Source organism: Oreochromis niloticus, linkage group LG23 (genome assembly GCF_001858045.2).
Source record: "Oreochromis niloticus isolate F11D_XX linkage group LG23, O_niloticus_UMD_NMBU, whole genome shotgun sequence".
Classification (NCBI taxonomy): Eukaryota; Metazoa; Chordata; class Actinopteri; order Cichliformes; family Cichlidae; genus Oreochromis; species Oreochromis niloticus.
Window position 1 is genome coordinate 884,336 of NC_031986.2, and position 21,133 is coordinate 905,468.

Genomic DNA, 21,133 nt, shown 5'->3' on the forward strand with positions numbered 1-21,133 from the left:
AAAATGATGTCTGTAGAGCAAACACTGTGGAACACAGCAGTTTGAAAGAGAAGTGTTTAAGATGAATCTTGGCACAGTGAGAGAGAGAGAGCTCGTTAGGCAGCAGGTGTGAGCCTGGTTGCTATAGTGACTGACCCAATGGCTCCATACACACGCACAGACATGCACCTCACTTTTGCTGCTTAAAATGAACAGAAAAGTCAGGCCCAAACAAATCCTTCCCAAATGAAAAGTACAGGTCGTATTGACAAAATTCTTTCACCGTGAGCGGCAGCAATGTCCAGTCTACTAATTCTCAGTTTTCATGCCTGTGGAGTTTATTATATGGACGTGGTGACAGTGTAAAGACAGCCTGCTCTTCTGATTTTCAAACGAACCTTCTGAGCCATTTTAACATTAGAGTCTATGGAGAGTTGGAGGAGGAGGCTGTGCATTTGGTGACATTTATGAAAGAACCATAACACCTAGTACAATAGTAAACACATTGGATGAAAGAGGACAGCGATGGCTACGTTTTGAGGGTAAAATCATACCTGTAGAGCAAACGCCGTGGACACAGCAGCAGTTTTAAAAAATATTTAAGATTAATTTTTTGCTCCTCTCACTCTAGCAGTTGAGCTGTCTCACTCTAGCCCCAACATTCCGTCCCATACACACCCATTATAAACTCTGAAACGGGTGAAAAAACATCATGAAACTTAAACTGGAACTGAAGAAAAAGTATAATAGATATTGAAAAGATAAATACAAGTTGAATAGTTGAATGTTTGTCTTCGTTTTAAAGTTTGAATGGTGGCTCTATGTCAACGTATGTGGAAGTAGATACAGTTTAAAATGAGTAAGTTGAAGGAGAATTTGAAGGGTCTCCCCATTGAAATACATGGGAAATTTTTGTTGAAAAAAGTTGAATAAAATTAAAAATATAAATGTTATAAATGAGAAAATAGAAGCAGTCATGTCCAAAAGAAGAGGAATCTAACGGTGTTTGAATGGTTTTTCTAAGTTGAACGGTTTTGAAGGAGATAGACTGCAAAAACGTACGGAATATATAAAATAAATAATAAATAATAATAAAGATTACTAGTGAATGCTTTTACAAGCATTCACACTAATAAAGAATGAACAACAATACTTGAATGCTTTTACAAGTTCACACTAATATAATAGAAGTGCATTTTCTGAAGAAACTGCAGTGTGAATGCTTGAATCTGAATGTATGCACTGAAATGAATTAATTGCTGAATTTAAGTTAAAAATGCTGAATTAGCTGGAAAATACAGAATTTTTAACCTGAAAACAAAAGTGCAGAACTTTTGAAAGCTAATTTTCACACAGAAAAGTTGAAAATAGCTGAACATGTTTAAAATGTAAATTAGAAAAAGATGAGTAATGACAAAAGAAAATTAGTCAGAAAACCTCTGAATGAATAAAAAGTTCATATTCTTCTAATCACTTCAAGAGTGGAATTATGTATTATAAATCTCTAATTCATAAAAAAATAATAAAAAAATGTAAAAACAAATTTTTGAATTGAACTGAAAAGATGAACAAACATTCTGGAGAAAATACAAGCTTTAATATACAGCATAATGTTTTTCAGACATATACACATGTATATCATGTTTAATGGTATTACATACATCAATTGTTTTGTATGTCATAGAAAATAACATAAAAATCTTAAGTCATATTGTACAGCTTCTTTCTGAAAAGGACTTAAATTAGTTCAACAAATGTTTTTTTTTATTTTTCAAAATAGAATAAAAATCATTTTAAAAAGAGACGTTTGGAATGTTTTAAGGTGTTAATAATCTGATCCTGTCATGTGTCTGTTCAACTTTAGTTTTTGGCACAGACTCCATTCTTAAAGAACAAATTGCAAAATAATAACAAATAAAATGAAATTAAAGTAGCTTTTTTTGTAAACACTTCACAGTAGAATAAATAAAAATAACTAAATTAAATAACTAAATGAAATAATAAGCACATATAAATACACGAAATTCAACTTTTAAAACCACAATCCTGAACCTTTAAATTGTGTTGGTTTCTTAGAACATGGCTGAACAGCTGTTTCTATCGGTCTACTTAATCCACTGATCTGTCTACACATCTTTTATTACTCATTCTTTTTTATGTTTTAATGTAAACAGTGTCCACACAGTGGTAAAAGAGAATGTATAGAGATTTTGAGTAAACTCAAACGAAAGCCTAAGGTGGTGACACAGTTTAACACATACAAATAATCAAATAAACACATTAGCTCATTTTGTGAACATTGATAAATAGTATCATTAGTTTACAGCATTGTTCAGCCATGCCACTAAATGCTTTTTTACACTGTTTTAACCTGGGCTCAGACACAAAGTCCCAATTAGTTAGTCCTGACTCTGACTTGTGTTTATGACTAATTATTATACAGAAGGCTTTATCTATCTGAACTCTAAGGACACAAATATGAAAAAACCTATACTTACCAGCTGATACCCACACTACACACTAGGTGTGCCATGTGACCTGAAACTTGGTACAAACCCATCATAATCATTCTGTTAACACTGGTTTTTAACACTGTTTGTGTTGCTGTTCAGCAGTTTAAAATGTTTAGATGGATTACATGGAATGAATTTGAGTTCTCTTGGGGTTTTTGTCTGTGTCTCGTTCTTAGCAGATTTTTTGTACATAATGTAGAATTGAAGTTACCACATTTCTGGTCATATGACATCCCGAGTGCCCAGTTAAAAAATCCCCACAGTTAATTCAACATTAAAACAAAATAAAAAATATGTTAAATAAATAAATAAAGGTTTGCTCTGTGATGAAATATTAAATAAGCATACATTGTACAGAGCTCTAACAATGAAAACAATCCTTTAGCCTGTTGATCAGAGAGAGCAGTCATTATGTCCATTTAAAACCTGTAATCAAAGAGCACAATGTTTCTGTGAAACTATAAAGTCCCAGATGATGCTCATCATGTCCAGTGACTTCAGAGTGGATCCTCCCTGTCATCCGGCCAGTGTTTGATGTGTGGCAAGCAGCACAGAAGCAGGATAGCTGAGGACTTTAAAAGAAGAGCAGAAAACAGGAACATATGTAGTTGTAAATGTAATATCAGTGATACTTGTCTTGTCAAAGGAATAAATAATGAAAATGTTAACTTACACACTCATTTAAGGAGGATCTTGACACTGCACAGAGGAGGCACAGTCAGTGTGACAATGGTGGTGATCTGCAGGGATGTTTTCCTGCAGCAACATTCCTGCCAACTGGCCATATGATCCAGAGTAGTTGGTTTGTAATGAACAGAAAGGTCTATATGTTAGGTAGTGTGCACTTAGAGCTGGTCCTAAGAAACAAACACATCCTGTAATAAACTGAATACCTTTAGTAGTGCTGCTGCAAATATAATGCCCTTCTATCATGTGTGGTTTCAAAGAAGGTGTTTTGGAGGCTCAGTCACAGAAACTGTGCAGTCTGTTCAGTCCTGAGTGTCTCAGCTCTGAAGGGATGGATCACAGAGGGAAACACCTGAGTACAGACATTACAATACACTCTAACACTCCTAAGGTCAAGCGAAAACACAATTTAAACACATTACAAAGAATTAATACATGTTTTCATGGAAATATGTCATTAACCCTTTTGTTGTGAGTAAATCTCACCGACTGCTTGTGGGACAAGCTAGAAGGAGGATTTATCACAGAATCTCTCCTGTGCTCCAGATGTGAAGTCTCACGCTCTGATCGTACGGTGAAGATGGTGATGATGAAGCCTCTCTGATCTGTGGCATTACAGTTTCTGGCTGCTATGTGCTTCACACTGTTGGATTTTACATGTGAAGCTTGGAGAAGACACAGAACTGTGTCTCTCTTAACAAAAAGAAAAAGAAAAAGAAAAGAAACCTAACAACCTCCCACCGCATCCCCCATTCAACTCCCGCCTACCCACTCCACTCAACTCCCCAGCCTCACACCATCCAATGTCTATACAAATGTAGGGTATCAGCTGGTAACAAAAACAAGTGTAACATATGTAGTACATATGTGACACTGCTGAAACATTTCTGGCCAGAAATGTGCAGTTATCAGCCAGTGCATTTATCATCCCAGACCCAGACCCACCCTGATAAATGCACTGGCTGACACATGATAAAAGCTCATAAAAATGTATGTTTCATCGAAAGATTTGTCCAAAAATATAATCATATAGTTTTGAAAAAGTTTAAAGATTATAACAAACCAAAATCAATAACACTTTTTGTAAATAGTATTTCAAAATAGAGGCACAGATAAACTGGCTTAATTGTCATTATTGCTGTAATTAGATTTTTCTTTTTTTTTTCTTTTTTTAAAAAAAGCAACCTTTAGTCTGTGTTGTTCTCTCAGAAACGATGAAGAAGCTGTTGAACATTTATGTGTTGTGTGGCCAATCCTCTGGTCCACCCTCCCTCCCTCCCAGCCACAGTGAGACTGGGGCAGCCTGGCAGGATGTTGAAGCCTGGCTGCAGAGAGGATATGCCTACACTGTTCGTTTTAAACTGGTATATTTGATTTTTCTGACATTAATAGATTACTGATTTTTAGATTTTCTGTAATAAATAAAATTGTCATATTTTACTGATATCATTACTTAATTCATTTAATTGTATTTTATGTAAACAATTCAAACATTATCCCGCAATGCAGTGTGTGTTTTCTTAAGTCAACCTTTAAATATCGCTCTACTTTCTTAAGTCATTCAAAAATATAGAAATTACTTACTGTAGTCAAAGATCTAGATCATGAATCATCACAGGACAATACACAGTATACAGGGTCATGGTAACTATGGTAGGTCTTCATAACTCCAGAATGGAGACATCGCTCTGGCTGAGAAATGAAAATTAGGTCAAGCAGTGTGTTCTTCTCTGTGGTAGGGGCAGTGATGACCTGTGCGTATCCCCTAGACTCAAACAGCTCCAGGATTGGTTTGTTTGCACTGGATAAAACATTCTCATTAAAATCACCACACACTATGATGGGATGACAGTCCATGATCTCTAATGAGTCTAATAGGCTTACCAGGTTTTTCAGGAATGGCCTCAGAGTGTAGTCTGGAGGTCTGTATACAACTGCAATCAGAGCACTGACTGGTGCTTCAACCTTTAAAGCCAGAAATTCAAGGTCAGTTACATTATGGATGTACTGTTTTTCATGCACTTGAATGTCACTTTCACATAAACAGCAACTCCACCACCACTTCTGTTTGCCATCTGGGGTAAGTTTGTGTAGGACAGGTGTCTGTTGCGTTTGAACAAATTGTAATTTTCCAAGTGGAGATTCTCTGCGACAAAAGAGCCCCGCAGGTGTGTTTCTGTTAGGCACAAAACATCTGCTAGACACAATTCATGGTGACTCTTGATGTCATTAATGTGAGCTGGCAGTCCCTCTGTGTTATGATGAACAATGGTGAAAACGTCTGACCTGCTCAGTGTTTGTCTCACGTGTAGAAGAGGCATCATGTCATCAAGGTTGGCTTGTCTCATGTTCTCAAGCGCTGCAGTGATTTCTGGGTTGGTGAATATTTTTTCTCCTCCATATCAAGAAGATAGAGTCCATTGAGAGACGTCACTCTACTGACAGCTACGTAGGCCATGCCGGGCTCAAAATGCTCTTAAGAGAGACAACAGCTGATGTGGTTGTCATACCCTGTACCTTATGTATTGTACATGCAAAGGCCAGCTTTACTGGGAACTGTCTTCGTACCACTCCTTTCTGCTTTAGATTCTCCTCTGCTCTCTCAATGTACACCATGTCGTCTGCTGGTGTGCGGTTATTCTTTCCAGATGTCTCATTATCCATTTGAAGTCCAAGCTTGATGATGTGTTGGTCATTTTCAGAGTAAACTACTCTAAGTAGTTTTCCAAAAGCTCCATTAACCAAACCACTTTGTATGTCAATGTTTCTGGTGAGCATGACACGAGCTCCTTCTGCAACTTTCAGTGTGTCTGGTAAATCGTTTTTACCTCCTTTGAATGGTCTGTCTTGAAGTGCCATTCTGCCAGTTCTAGGATCCTTTCTATAATCATCTGCATGGATGTCAATGATATGAGTATGGAGCAGAGCCAGTGTTGCAGAGTTGTGTTTATCCACTTCTTTGTTAGTTGCAAAAATGTGCAACGCATCAGTCGGACAAAGGGCTGGCTCAGTTATGGCCTGTGACAACAAATTTCTATCTGCTTCGCAAAGCTCATCCAACTTTCCTTTCACACGAATTCTGTTCAGCATCTCAGCAAAGACAACATCATCTTTCTGACGCATAATCTCAGTCAGAGTGATCATCTGAAAATGCTCCCGCCACAGGTCGATCTCGGACGGGTCGTGCACACAGAGAGGTTTAGACTGTCGCACTGGGGTAGCTGATAGAAGTCTCCAACAGCAATGACTGACATGCCTCCAAAGGGTCTCCGACTCCCTTTGATCTGTTTGAGTCTTGCATCTACATATGCAAAGAGATGTCTTGACACCATAGACACTTCGTCAATGACGATTATTTCAGCATTCAAAAGTTCTGATCTGACTTCATCCAGCTGATTGCCAAGTCCCTGAATGGGAGGTTTTAAGCTTCTAGGGAGCTTGAGAAGAGAATGCAGTGTTGTTCCAGAAATGTTAAATGCTGCAGTCCCAGTGAAAGCAGTTAACAGGACAGTGGGTTTTGATATGTCAACGTCGTCTGCATATCTGGGCACTTTGCTCAGTATCTTAGATGCTTCTGAGTAGATGCATTTGATAAGATGTGATTTTCCTGTTCCAGCACCACCATTAATATAAAAGAAAAACTGCTCCACATTCAGAGCACAGACTCTTTTAATGCACCAGTCTCTAACTGCATAAAATATGCAGGCTTGCTTCTTATTCAGATTCTGAAACATCTGACGTAACAATGTGGGATCAATAGCAGGGGGTTCCCTGATGGCTCTGACTTCTGTTGAAACATCAGCCTGACGGCTGTAGTCAGGCACGTCTTCCTGTTCATTTTCATTGTCTCGCTCTCTTTCTTGTTCAACAAGTGGCAACCTTACGAGATCTGATTCAGGTGCCAGGTTACACCATTCGTCAGTCACACCTCTGTTCTGCTCATATTCCTCAACAGCGCTCTCGATCTCCTCACTGTTTTTCTCATATTTTTCTCTGTTTCTTTTGACAATGTGTTGCACGTATTCAAGATGGTCAGTACCTGGTAGCTGTACACAGCCAGCACCATAGAAAGCCTGATAGGTTGGCAAAGATGGTGTTTTCAGTTCATGGTCTGAACGATGAGGAAGGTACAGTTTAAGCAGTCTTCCGTAATATTGCTCTGGATGTTTTTCTTGTGAGCAGCAGTGAAATCTGATGACAGCAGGCTTATCATTTTTGCGCCTTTGCACAAATCCCATCTCATTGAGAAGGGGCAAAACATCTTTACCTTTTGTTTGTTGGCCATAGACAATCCTGCAAGTAGCAGCAAAGTCTGCCATGCACATCTCCTCATACTCTGGAGTTTCAGGTCTGGCTTTGTATTTGTCATTCAAAGATGTCATCCAAACATTGGAAGACTCAGGTGTTGTGTTGTCCAGAACTGACAGGGGACGACTCATTTTCACTGGATTATCATCAGTTGGTATGAATATTACAGCACGTGAACATTGCTTCATGTGAAGACCACATGCACGAGCAACACACTCCTGTGCACTGATCTCTCGCTTCTTTGAATATGCCTGCATGAAGGCTCTCATTTCATCGCACTCATTTACACTGTCCTTATGGGAGTTCTCAATGACAGTTTTCAGGTACTCAGATAGCCCGCCCTCTTTTTTGATATATATTTCATTAAATAATTTGCAGCGCCGAAAGCATCTAAAACAAAGCTTATGTCGATATTACTGTTCCAGGCTTCAAGCAGATGTGGATTATAGCTGTTTATCCAAGAGTCTTTTGGATCACGCTTTAGTATGATCGTACTCCTTGTGTTCATTTTATTCAGGTATCGCTCATATTCTGCATGTGTCAACTTGCATCTTGCCAAGAGCTGCTCTAAACTCATGGAAGCAGTTTCAGGCTCATTCAGCAGCTGGTTCAGTGGTCTGAGCTTGTTCTTTGCTGTTTCTACCTCCAGTTCATCATCCTCACTGGGTCTTGTGATCATTGTGTCATTGCAGGGTGGTTTGGGAAAACCAAAACGGCACCCGGAGCTTAAACTCCTAAAGCATGTCTTTGTGTGGTTCTTACTATGTTTTTGCACTTCTGTAACTTTCTTGTACAGTTCAGGTTGTTTATGTGGATCAGGCAGCTGAGCTGTGATGTATTTGTTTATAAAATCAACAACAGTTTGATCATCATCCTCCTCAAACACAGGAGCACCTTCTACCCACAGGAGGCAGTGTATGTGTGGGCTTCCTCTGTGCTGAAACTCGACTCTGTAAAAGTAGTCAATGACTTTGCCAAGTGGCTCTGCAGGAGATAAGAGTAAATCTCTGAATAATGCTTCAACTCTCTTGTCAAACATGCGCATTGTTGTGACAGGATTGCTTCTCAGGATGTCACACTTTGCTGACCAGTCGAGTCCTTCAAAATTCACTTGTTCACCTTGCTGCCTTGTTATTGCCTCAATCACTTCAGGCCAGCGCATTTCAGCAGCTGAAAATGTGCAAAAGAACGTGGGAGTTCCCAACTGTCTGATCATGGCAAAAAGATCTCTTGTTGTTTTCTCCCAATAGGCTGGGGTTCCTCTCAGAGGCTGCATGAATCTCACTGCATCTTTATTTCGCACCAGTTTCTCCACCTCATGTTTATCTTGTAACATGCCTGAGGTTATTTTTCTCCCATCTCTGGTCAGAGGCTTTGCCTTTCTTAACTGTATCGTCATGCTGGAAGTAGCCAAGTGTATTTCAGTCACAAACTCTGCAAAGAACAAATAGTTTGTGTCTTTGGCAAAACGATCATCAATGCAGAAAAGTCTTGATTTGAAATACCCACTGGGGGATACTTTGATCAGCCTTCTTTCATCAAGTGTGTTTGGCCTGTAGGAAACTGCACAGGGAAGGCCATGGCCTCCAGTTTAGGTTTTTGAAAAAACTTATTGGATTGTTTCTCTCTGCAGGAGCAACAGAGTAGATTCCTTCACTGAAACATAATATCTCCTCAGCCACATCAGGGGGCTGCAAACAGGACTCGAGTGCAAAACCACCATTAGTCAGTCCATCTTCTTGCTCTGAATCATCTCTCATCTGCTCATGTGGTTGTTCACCATCATAGGGTAACATGTCAATATCCTGTTCATTTTTATTTTGTGCTTCACATAGTGCATTTTTCTCACAGCTGTCAATTTCCATTAAATCAGCCTCATCATAATCGTCCTCATTCATGTTTTCATCATCATCATCCTCATCATCTTCATCAGGAAGTGTTGGATCACACAGCTCAGCATCATCTCTGATGCTCACATCCTTATACTGTGGATGAATCTGCTTGAGTTTATGCAGTGCTTGCACAAGTTTAGACCAGCTTACAGTCTGAAACAGCTGATGACCTTTGTACGACAAGCGTCTCTTCAGTTTTACTCTCATCACCTGAGAATTAATTCTCAATCGAGGCAATGCTTCAACAGTTTCCTGTACCTCTGATGGGACACAGACCACATTTCCTCTAATTGCTCTTTGTCTGCCTTTGGGAAGAGGAATAATCTTGGCAAATGGTATGCACTTGGCTATGAGATGCCTCTCCAGGATGTTGAGATCAGACAGTTCAGCTGGAATATCAGCAAGATCCAGTTTATTGGCAACAGCAAGTACTGGCATGGATCCATTTTTAAGATGAGTGTGGCAGGTGTGACAAATCCACTCTCTCTTTCTCTCATCAGGCACATTGCACTGCTCATTTCTGCAGTTTTCATCACAAACATGAACAAACCTTCCTGTCAAACATGTTGCAACCACATGTGGGTTTTTGACATAATTTGACCTTATGCAGGGTCGTACTTGGTTTGGAAATGAAGCCTTGAAACATACAGTACATGGGTATGATGGTCCAACTTTGATATGTGATTTGAACACAGATATGGCCTCGTTGATCACACTGTTGTCACTCTCTTGGGTTTGTCTGTTCACCCATCTGTATTTCCTTCTTATTTTCATGGCACATCTCATGTTGTGCATAATCCTGAATGCAAGATTACTTTGATACCTGTCTCGCATTAGTTGTTTCATCAGTTGTTTGTGTCTTGCTCTGAATGCGTTGTCACGTGCATAACGCTGAGTCACTCGAGATCTCTGTCTCTCTCTGAATTCTGGGCTTTCTCGATACCTTTTAGTGATATAGCTTTTTTTCTCCTCTCTGAAATCAGTATTCTCATAGTAACGTCTTTTAATATATTGTTTTTGTTTCTGTCTAACTTTAGCATTCTCACTGTAACGTCTTTTAACATACTGTTGCTGTTTCTGTCTGAATTCTCCATTCTCATAGTAACGTCTTTTAACATACTGTTGCTGTTTCTGTCTGAATTCTGCATTCTCACAGTAACGTCTTTTAACATACCGTTGTTGTTTCTGTCTAACTTCAGGATTGTTTTTATATGCCTCGCTTGTGCAAGATTTTTTCTTTTCTTTGTACTCTTTATTTGAAGCATACTTTTGTTGTTCTTTCCTTTTTTGGTTTTCTTTTCTCTGATTTCTGGGTTTCTCTGATGCCATTAATCTTCTTTTCATTTTTTGTCTTTGTTGTTTATTAACTTTTTTCAGTTTTTGTAAAACTATATCAGAAAGATCACAGGCAGCAACATTTTTTATTGCAGCATTTGATTGACATGAAAAAGCATCATTCGATGGAAAGAAATTTAATTCACTGCATAGTTCTTCAGTTGGTATATTAGCAGGTTCATTCTGATCTTCATATGATGTGAACTGAGTCATGTGGACTTCTTTTTGTTTCACCAGTGGCGTACAAATGGACATTTGACAAAAGATGTTCTCAGTCAGACCAGTGGTTGTGTTTCTCCTTGGAGTAGAGGGGTTTGCTTCATCAACAGTTGTATCAGCGTGAGTAGGTGCCACAGCAGCGGCAGCTGTTGGTCTGCAGACTGTGTCTGTGATAGTATCACTCAGGTTGACTGTGCTCATACTGTAGAACTGCACAGGCTTCAGCTCATAGTTACAAGAGGGTGATATCTCCATCATTTCATAAGAATCTTGTAGCCTCTTAATCATGTCACTGAGGAGTGTAAATTTCAGCATCACAGCTGTACCACGATTACGTGACTGTAGTAGTAGAGAAAGACCACTGGGTGTTCTGGAGTGTGGGTCAAAGAACCCATATTCGCCTGATGTGGATCTGAACACTGCAATACACAATCCACTCATAATCAGTAAGGCATACTGCACATCTGACAACAGGCAGCTCAGTCCTGCTTCTAAGCTGAGAAAGGTATCTACTGCTTCCTCTGGAGGTTCTTCAAATGTCCCATACCGGGAAGGCTGTGTCATGTCGACATGATACATAGACCTGCGAGCATAAACTTTGTCTGGCAGCTCATCGGTTGCCAAATGAATACTCTTGGGGAATCTTTTCTTTGCCTCTTTGTACATCACATCACCTTTATCCAAGACCAGATTAAGGTCAGCTGTAGTCATGTTTTCATTCTCATGAAGGAATGCAAGAAATGTGAGTGAGTTACATGTGCACTGGTGGTTTCTGGAGTCTCCATATTTAGGATGTGCCTGGCTGTGAGATGCACAGACATGTGTTACAGAGGGCTGGTTTTCAAAGTTCACTCTTTCTGCATGAGATGGTCCTGCCACATCACTGTGATGGCCTCTTTTCAACAAATCAGCATAACCCACCTGTGGGGCACTTGACACCTCATGTTGTTCACTAAATTCATGCTGCAGTCCACTCTTTACAGCATCAGCATAAGATACCTGTTGTACATGTGCAGGAACATGTTGACCTGCCTGTTTGACACTGTCAGAATTGGTCTTTGTAGACACACTGTCTTCTGCAGAGCTCTGAGGAAAATCACACTCAGCTTGTTCACATATTGGTACACTGTGAATCTCATGGAACTTCTTCCAGCGTTGTTTTGCAGCTTTTGACTTTTTCTGCTTCCTTGGCATTTTCACACACCTGCAAGTGTTTCTTAGTCTTCAGAAAATATGTTCACAAGATAAGAGTGGCACACACCAGGAGATGTTGTCTTTGTTTTTATATTTCAGTTTTTATTTGTCTGAAACAGTTGTCTTTCATTTGACAGTTTGTTCTTCAGTCGAGAGAATATTATGTACTGTCTTTATTGGCTTGGCACAACTTAGCAGCAAGCCCAGAATGAAAAACAGGTAGAGAGAAAATCTAGAAGAGAGAACAGGCAGAGCAGGAGAGACACGGCTGGGAAATCACAATCAAACCGTGAATTAGAGTTTTCTTTGTTTGTTCAGTTTGTTCTCAGGTAGAGGCAATATATGCACTCTTTATTGCTTTAATGGCTTGGCATTTTTCAGCAGCAAGCCAAGAGTGAAAAACAGGTAGAGAGAAAATTTAGAAGAGAGAACAGGCAGAGCAGGAAAGACACGGTTTTGAAATCAAACCGTAGAGATTTCTTTGTTTGTTCAGTTTGTTCAAAGGTTGAGGCAAAATATGCACTCTTTATTGCTTTATTGGCTTGTGCATTTCTCAGCAGCAAGCCAAAGAGTGAAAAACAGGTAGAGAGAAAATTTAGCAGAGAGAACAGACAGAGCAGGAGAGACACGGCTTTGAAATCAAACTGCAATAAGATTCTTGGTTTGGCAAAATTTCTCACAAACCACAGGGTGAAATACAGATGGAAAGAAGGCAGAGACAACAGGTGGAGCAGGACAGAGGATAGAGGGGTTGGGGGGTTGGGATGTGAGAGAGAAGACTGGAGATCTGGTCCTTGTTCTTCTTCTGCACACTGTGAACAAAAAAGGAGAAAAAAATAATAATTTTATTAAAATGATATCACATGGTAATTGTATGAACTAATTGTGACTACTGAAAAAGGACAAAACAAATATTCAAGCTAAACTGTTGTCGGCTGCCATGTGCAAAAAGTTGCATAATTGGGCACTTTTTAAAAGAATAAATATTTAATTAAATTCAGCAATAATATTTTAAATACAAATATGATTGAGTGAATCATTAACTATTCACATGTAATGTGACGACAAAAATGTATGAAAAAAATATTTTAGCCCAATTGTTAAGCTGCACTTATGTGTATTTATTATAAAATTGTGTTTAAAAGGTCTAGCACAAAGTTTGAACCCATCACTTTATAGCTTATATTAGTCAGATTATTTTTTTATTTTGGTCTACTTCTCTTACAGTATGTGCACACCTACCAGGCAAAGCACAGGTGTCAGTCAAGTTCCTGAAAGTGTAAGACGAGAAATAATATGTTAGTTGTCTGTACAGTGTTATCAGACTAACAGAAATACATAACCCACATGACATGATACACTGAACTTAGTCAGCAGGGTAATTATAGAGTAATATAGCACACCAGCTGATACAGCAGCCATTTTGTAATTCAAACTAATTAACTGAAGTATTTCCACTTATGTAAGGCTTATGTAACGCTACTGTTAGACTGTTACTAGTCTTAGCATTGCTGCTAGCGCTAGCATTCCTGCTAATGTTAGCACTTCAGTTAGTGTTAGCATTGCTGCTAGCACTAACACTCTTACTGTTAAAACTGAGCCACAATGGCAATAATAAAGCTCATTTGTTACTTTTGTCTCACTGACCGCCAATAAATATCACAGGAATATCACAGTAATATTCTTTTTGTCAGTTAACAACTGCTAAGGCTAGTGTTAGCACTATAGCTAGCGTTAGCATTGTTGCTAGCATTAGCATTGAAGCTAGCGTTAGCACGGCTACTAACAGCAAAAGTCATAAAGCACTCTTACTGTTAAAACTAAGCCACAATGGCAATAATAAAGCTCATTTGTTACTTTTGTCTCACTGACCGCCAATACATATCACAGGAATATCACAGTAATATTCTTTTTGTCAGTTAACAACTGCTATCACTAGTGTTAGCACTATAGCTAGCGTTAGCATTGTTGCTAGCATTAGCATCGTTGCTAGCATTAGTATTGAAGCTAGCGTTAGCACTGCTGCTAACAGCAAAATGTCATAAACCTATATAAATGATAGTGAAGGTTATTCTTTTTTTTCTTTCTTTATTCTTTGAACTCTTTTAAACTCTGTTGGACTTGATATGTGAGTTTAAATGTCAAACATGTATTTTTACCATCATAAAAATAAAACAGTGCAGTACTGAGTGTACTGTACTTACCACAGCAGAGAGCAAAGCGGAATGACGACAGTTGGTCCAGTGATGGGTTGAAAACAGATGAGGCGTTCAGGTGGTGCTTGGAAATTTGACCATCAATTTGAACAGCAATAATGAGTATATACATGTCTGTGTGTTAGTCTCTGTATGTGAGAGACATAGAGAGATAGAGGGAAAAAATACACTAGACTAGTGTACAAATTGGTACTTTTTGTATAAGCGAATGAGTGACATACAGAAAAATATGGCAACTGGCATTACATGAGCAAATAAAAAGTATTTCATCTTGAACTGTTATGTGGGTTTTATTTTAAGACTACTTTAAGTTTGTTAGTGGGGAGATAAACTATACAGACTATAAACAGAGACATTAAATGAGATTAGATTAGTTAAACATTAGTTAAAATGTGGGAAAATCAACTACAGACAGGTAGATGCTGTAAGCTTTAATTATCCAGTCAGAAAGGATGATTTTAAAGTCATCAACAGACTCCAACTGCCCAGATCTGAAAAACCTGTGTGCCAATCACAATGCTATACTTAGTTGGCATATACTAACTACTGACCCCTGTCAAATCTGTCTTATTGTACCTATTGAAAAAGTTAATCTTACTACAACTGCTTAGATGCAGCAGACATTTTTAGGTTTAACCTTGGCAGAGTGAGAGAGAGCTCGTTAAGCAGGCAGGTGTGAGCCTGGTTGCTATAGTGACTGCACCCAATGGCTCCATACACACGCACACAGACATGCACCTCACTTTAGCTGCTTAAAATGAACAGAAAAGTCAGGCCGAAACAAATCCTTCCCAAATGAAAAGTATAGGTCGTATTGACAAAATTCTTTCACCGTGAGTGCCAGCAATGTCCAGTCTACCAAATTCTCAGTTTTCATGCCTGTGGAGTTTATTATATGGACGTGGTGACAGTGTAAAGACAGCCTGTACTTCTGATTTTCAAAGGAACTTTCTGAGCCATTTTAACATTAGAGTCTATGGAAGAGTTGGAGGGAGGAGGCTGCACATTGGTGAAATTTATGACAGAACCATAACACCTAGTACAATAGTAAACACATTGGATGAAAGAGGACAGCGATGGCTACGTTTTGAGGGTAAAATCATACCTGTAGAGCAAATGCTGCGGACACAGCAGCAGTTTTAAAAAAGATTTTAAGATTAATTTTTTCGCTCCTCTCACTCTAGCAGTTGAGCTGTCTCACTCTAGCCCCAACATTCCGTCCCATACACACCCATTATAAACTCTGAAACGGATGAAAAAACAGCATGAAACTTAAACTGGAACTGAAGAAAAAGTATAATAGATATTGAAAAGATAAATACAAGTTGAAAGGTTGAATGTCTTGGCTTCGTTTTAAAGTTTGAATGGTGGTTCTATGTCAACGTATGTGGAAGTAGTAGGAGTTTAAAATTGAGTAAGGTGAATGAGGATTTGAAGGGTCTCCCCATTGAAATACATGGGAAATTTTTGTTGAAAAAAGTTGAATAATTTAAAAAATATAAATGTTAAAAATGAGAAAAATAGAAGCAGTCGTGTCCAAAAGAAGAGGAATCTAACGGTGTTTGAATGGTTTTTCTAAGTTGAACGGTTTTGAAGGAGTAGGAGTACAAAAGACGTACGGAATAGATAATAATAAAATAGAATAATAAAGATTAGAAGAACAATACTGTGAATGCTTTTACAAGCATTCACACTAATAACTAGAAAGTGCATTTTCTGAAGAAACTGCAGTGTGAATGCTTGAATCTGAATGTATGCACTGAAATGAATTAATTGCTGAATTTTAAGTTAAAAATGTTGAATGAGATGAAAAATACAGAAATTTTCACCTGAAAACAAAAGTGCTGAACTGCTAAAAGCTGACAAGCACAGAGAAAAAGTTGGAAAATAGCTGAAAATGTTTTAAATGTAAATTAGAAAAACCTAAGTAATGAGAAAAGAAAATTTAGAGTCAGAAAACATCTGAATGAATATTAAAAGTTCATATTCTTTGAATCACTGAATGACTAAAGTGTGATCCCTCCACTTGGATCCACACAGTTTTAAAGGTTTACATCTCTGAGCTTTGAAAGACACTGTGTTGTAAAGAGAACAACGATGGCTTCGTTTTTGAGGGTAAAATGATGGCTGTAGAGCAAACGCTGTGGACACAGCAGCAGTTGAAAGAGAAGTGTTTCAGATTAATCTTGGCAGAGTGAGAGAGAGCTCGTTAGGCAGGCAGGTGTGAGCCTGGTTGCTATAGTGACTGCACCCAATGGCTCCATACACACGCTCACAGACATGCACCTCACTTTTGCTGCTTAAAATGAACAGAAAAGTCAGGCCGAAACAAATCGCTCCCAAATGAAAAGTACAGGTCCTATTGACGAAATTCTTTCACCGTGAGCGGCAGCAATGTCCAGTCTACCTAATTCTCAGTTTTCATGCCTGTGGAGTTTATTATATGGACGTGGTGACAGTGTAAAAACACCATGCTCTTCTGATTTTCAAACGAAACTTCTGAGCCATTTTAACATTAGAGTCTATGGAGGAGTTGGAGGGAGGAGGCTGTGCTTTGGTGACATTAATGAAAGAACCATAACACCTAGTACAATAGTAAACACATTGGATGAAAGAGGACAGCGATGGCTACGTTTTGGGGGTAAAATCATACCTGTAGAGCAAATGCTGCGGACACAGCAGCAGTTTTAAAAAATATTTTAAGATTAATTTTTTCGCTCCTCTCACTCTGGCAGTTTAGCTGTCTAACTCTAGCCCCAACATTCCGTCCCATACACACCCATTATAAACTCTGAAACGGCTGAAAAATCATCATGAAACTTAAACTGGAAATGAAGAAAAAGTATAATAGATATTGAAAAGATAAATACAAGTTGAATAGTTGAATGTCTTGTCTTCGTTTTAAAGTTTGAATGGTGGCTCTATGTCAACGTATGTGGAAGTAGTAGGAGTTTAAAAATGAGTAAGTTGAATGAGGATTTGAAGGGTCTCCCCATTGAAATACATGGGAAATTTTTGTTGAAAAAAGTTGAATAATTTTAAAAATATAAATGTTAAAAATGAGAAAAATAGAAGCAGTCATGTCCAAAAGAAGAGGAATCTAATGGTGTTTGAATGGTTTTTCAGTGTGAATGCTTTTACAAGCATTCACACTAACTAGAAAGTGCATTTTCTGAAGAAACTGCAGTGTGAATGCTTGAATCTGAATGTATGCACTGAAATGAATTAATTGCTGAATTTTAAGTTAAAAATAAAAATGTTGAATGAGCCTGAAAATACAGAGTTTTTAACCTGAAAACAAAAGTGCAGAACTTTTGAAAGCTGATGTTCACACAGAAGAAGTTGGAAAATAGCTGAAAAGTTTTTAAATTAAAATTTGGAAAACCTAACAAATGAGAACAGAAAATTTAGAGTCAGAAAACATCTGAATGAATATTAAAAGTTCATATTCTTTGAATCACTGAATGACTAAAGTGTGATCCCTCCACTTGGATCCACACAGTTTTAAAGGTTTACATCTCTGAGCTTTGAAAGACACGGTGTTGGAAAGAGAACAACGATGGCGACATTTTGAGGGTAAAATGATGGCTGTAGAGCAAACACTGTGGACACAGCAGCAGTTGAAAGAGAAGTGTTCAAGATGAATCTTGGCAGAGTGAGAGAGAGCTCGTTAGGCAGGCAGGTGTGAGCCTGGTTGCTATAGTGACTGAGCCAGGGGCTCCATACACACGCACACAGACATGCACCTCACTTTTGCTGCTTAAAATGAACAGAAAAGTCAGCCCCAAACAAATCCTTCCCAAATGAAAAGTACATGTTGTATTGACAAAATTCTTTCACCGTGAGCAACAGCAATGTCTAGTCTACCTAATTCTCAGTTTTCATGCCTGTGGAGTTTATTATATGGACGTGGTGACAGTGTAAAGACAGCCTGCTCTTCTGATTTTCAAAGGAACTTTCTGAGCCATTTTAACATTGGAGTCTATGGAGGACTTGGAGGGAGGAGTCTGTGCTTTGGTGACATTTATGAAAGAACCATAACACCTAGGACAATAGTAAACACATTGGATGAAAGAGGACAGCGATGGCTACGTTTTGAGGGTAAAATCATACCTGTAGAGCAAACGCTGCAGACACAGCAGCAGTTTTAAAAAATATTTTAAGATTAATTTTTTTGCTCCTCTCACTCTAGCAGTTGAGCTGTCTCACTCTAGCCCCAACATTCCGTCCCATACACACCCATTATAAACTCTGAAACGGCTGAAAAATCATCATGAAACTTAAACTGGAACTGAAGAAAAAGTATAACAGATATTGAAGAGATAAATACAAGTTGAATAGTTGAATGTCTTGTCTTCGTTTTAAAGTTTGAATGGTGGCTCTATGTCAACGTATGTTGAAGTAGATACAGTTTGAAAATGAGTAAGTTGAATGAGGATTTGAAGGGTCTCCCCATTGAAATACATGGGAAATTTTGGGTGAAAAAAGTTGAATAAAATTAAAAATATAAATGTTAAAAATGAGAAAAATAGAAGCAGTCGTGTCCAAAAGAAGAGGAATCTAATGGTGTTTGAATGGTTTTTCTAAGTTGAACGGTTTTGAAGGAGATAGACTACAAAAAACGTACGGAATATATAATAAAATATAACTAGAAAGTGCATTTTCTGAAGAAACTGCAGTGTGAATGCTTGAATCTGAATGTATGCACTGAAATGAATTAATTGCTGAATTTTAAGTTAAAAATTTTGAATGAGATGAAAAATACAGAAATTTTCGCCTGAAAACAAAAGTGCTGAACTGCTAAAAGCTGACATCCACAGAGAAGAAGTTGGAAAATAGTTGAAAATGTTTTAAATGGAAATTAGAAAAACCTAAGAAATGACAAAAGAAAATTTAAAGTCAGAAAACATCTGAATGAATATTAAAATTTCATATTCTTTAAATCACTGAATTACTAAAATGTGATCCCTCCACTTGGATCTACACAGTTTAAAAAGTTTAAATGTCTGAGCTTTCAAAGTCACGTTGTTGCAAAGAGAACAACGATGGCGTCGTTTTGAGGGTAAAATGATGGCTGTAGAGCAAACACTGTGGACACAGCAGCAGTTGAAAGAGAAGTGTTTAAGATGAATCTTGGCACAGTGAGAGACAGAGCTCGTTAGGCAGGCAGGTGTGAGCCTGGTTGCTATAGTAACTGCACCCAATGGCTCAGTACACACGCACACAGACATGCACCTCACTTTTGCTGCTTAAAATGAACAGAAAAGTCAGGTCGAAACAAATTGCTCCCAAATGAAAAGTACAGGTCCTATTGACGAAATTCTTTCACCGTGAGCGGCAGCAATGTCCAGTCTACCTAATTCTCAGTTTTCATGCCTGTGGAGTTTATTATATGGACGTGATGACAGTGTAAAAACACCATGCTCTTCTGATTTTCAAACGAACCTTCTGAGCCATTTTAACATTAGAGTCTATGGAGGAGTTGGAGGGAGGAGGCTGTGCTTTGGTGACATTTATGAAAGAACCATAACACCTAGTACAATAGTAAACACATTGGATGAAAGAGGACAGCGATGGCTACGTTTTGAGGGTAAAATCATACCTGTAGAGCAAACGCTGCGGACACAGCAGCAGTTTTAAAAAAGATTTTCAGATTAATTTTTTCGCTCCTCTCACTCTGGCAGTTGAGCCTTCTCACTCTAGCCCCAACATTCCGTCCCATACACACCCATTATAAACTCTGAAACGGCTGAAAAATCATCATGAAACTTAAACTGGAACTGAAGAAAAAGGATAATACATATTGAAAAGATAAATACAAGTTGAATAGTTGAATGTCTTGTCTTCGTTTTAAAGTTTGAATGGTGGCTCTATGTCAACGTATGTTAAAGTAGATACAGTTTGAAAATGAGTAAGTTGAATGAGGATTTGAAGGGTCTCCCCATTGAAATACATGGGAAATTTTTGTTGAAAAAAGTTGAATAATTTTAAAAATATAAATGTTATAAATGAGAAAAGTAGAAGCAGTCATGTCCAAAAGAAGAGGAATCTAACGGTGTTTGAATGGTTTTTCTAAGTTGAACGGTTTTGAAGGAGATAGATGCCAAAAAACGTACGGAATATATAATAATAACTAGAAAGTGCATTTTCTGAAGAAACTGCAGTGTGAATGCTTGAATCTGAATATATGCACTGAAAAGAATTAATTGCTGAATTTTAAGTTAAAAATGTTGAATGAGATGAAAAATACAGAAATTTGCACCTGAAAACAAAAGTGCTGAACTGCTAAAAGCTGACAAGCACAGAGAAGAAGTTGGAAAATAGCTGAAAATGTTTTAAATGTAAATTAGAAAAACCTAAGTAATGAGAAAAGAAAATTTAGAGTCAGAAAACATCTGAATGAATATTAAAAGTTCATATTCTTTGAATCACTGAATGACTAAAATGTGATCCCTCCACTTGGATCCACACAGTTTTAAAGCTTTACATCTCTGAACTTTGAAAGACACAGTGTTGGAAAGAGAAGAACGATGGCGACGTTTTGAGGGTAAAATGATGTCTGTAGAGCAAACACTGTGGACACAGCAGCAGTTGAAAGAGAAGTGTTTAAGATGAATCTTGGCACAGTGAGAGAGAGAGAGCTCATTAGGCAGGCAGGTGTGAGCCTGGTTGCTATAGTGACTGCACCCACTGGCTCCATACACACGCACAGACATGCACCTCACTTTTGCTGCTTAAAATGAACAGAAAAGTCAGGCCCAAACAAATCCTTCCCAAATGAAAAGTACAG

The 21,133-nt window shown here is 38.2% G+C and overlaps 1 protein-coding gene and 1 long non-coding RNA gene across 3 annotated transcripts; both read right to left on the bottom strand.

The window, feature by feature from the left end:
* Positions 1 to 2,917: 2,917 nt before the first annotated feature.
* On the bottom strand, positions 2,918 to 5,207 carry LOC109196871 (uncharacterized). 2 transcript variants are annotated; one of them, XR_003216456.1, is made up of 4 exons: positions 4,764 to 5,207; positions 3,386 to 3,502; positions 3,166 to 3,269; positions 2,918 to 3,064 (listed from the first exon to the last, which is right to left on the bottom strand). It is a non-coding gene; the product is annotated as an uncharacterized LOC109196871 (long non-coding RNA). The 2 variants fall into 2 exon arrangements; XR_002058210.2 differs by having other exon boundaries at positions 3,166 to 3,502.
* A 3,818-nt stretch (positions 5,208 to 9,025) lies between these two features.
* Positions 9,026 to 15,045, bottom strand: LOC109196870 (uncharacterized). The gene is made up of 3 exons (XM_025903000.1): positions 14,332 to 15,045; positions 13,370 to 13,398; positions 9,026 to 12,939 (listed from the first exon to the last, which is right to left on the bottom strand). Exon 3 carries the CDS (start codon positions 12,125 to 12,127, stop codon positions 9,026 to 9,028), a length of 3,102 nt encoding a protein of 1,033 aa, XP_025758785.1. The 5' UTR covers positions 12,128 to 12,939; positions 13,370 to 13,398; positions 14,332 to 15,045.
* Between the last annotated feature and the right edge of the window lie 6,088 nt (positions 15,046 to 21,133).

Coding starts and splice junctions, on each gene's coding strand:
- LOC109196870 (XM_025903000.1), bottom strand. CDS start 12,127: ATGCCAAGGAAGCAGAAAAAGTCAAAAGCTGCAAAACAACGCTGGAAG.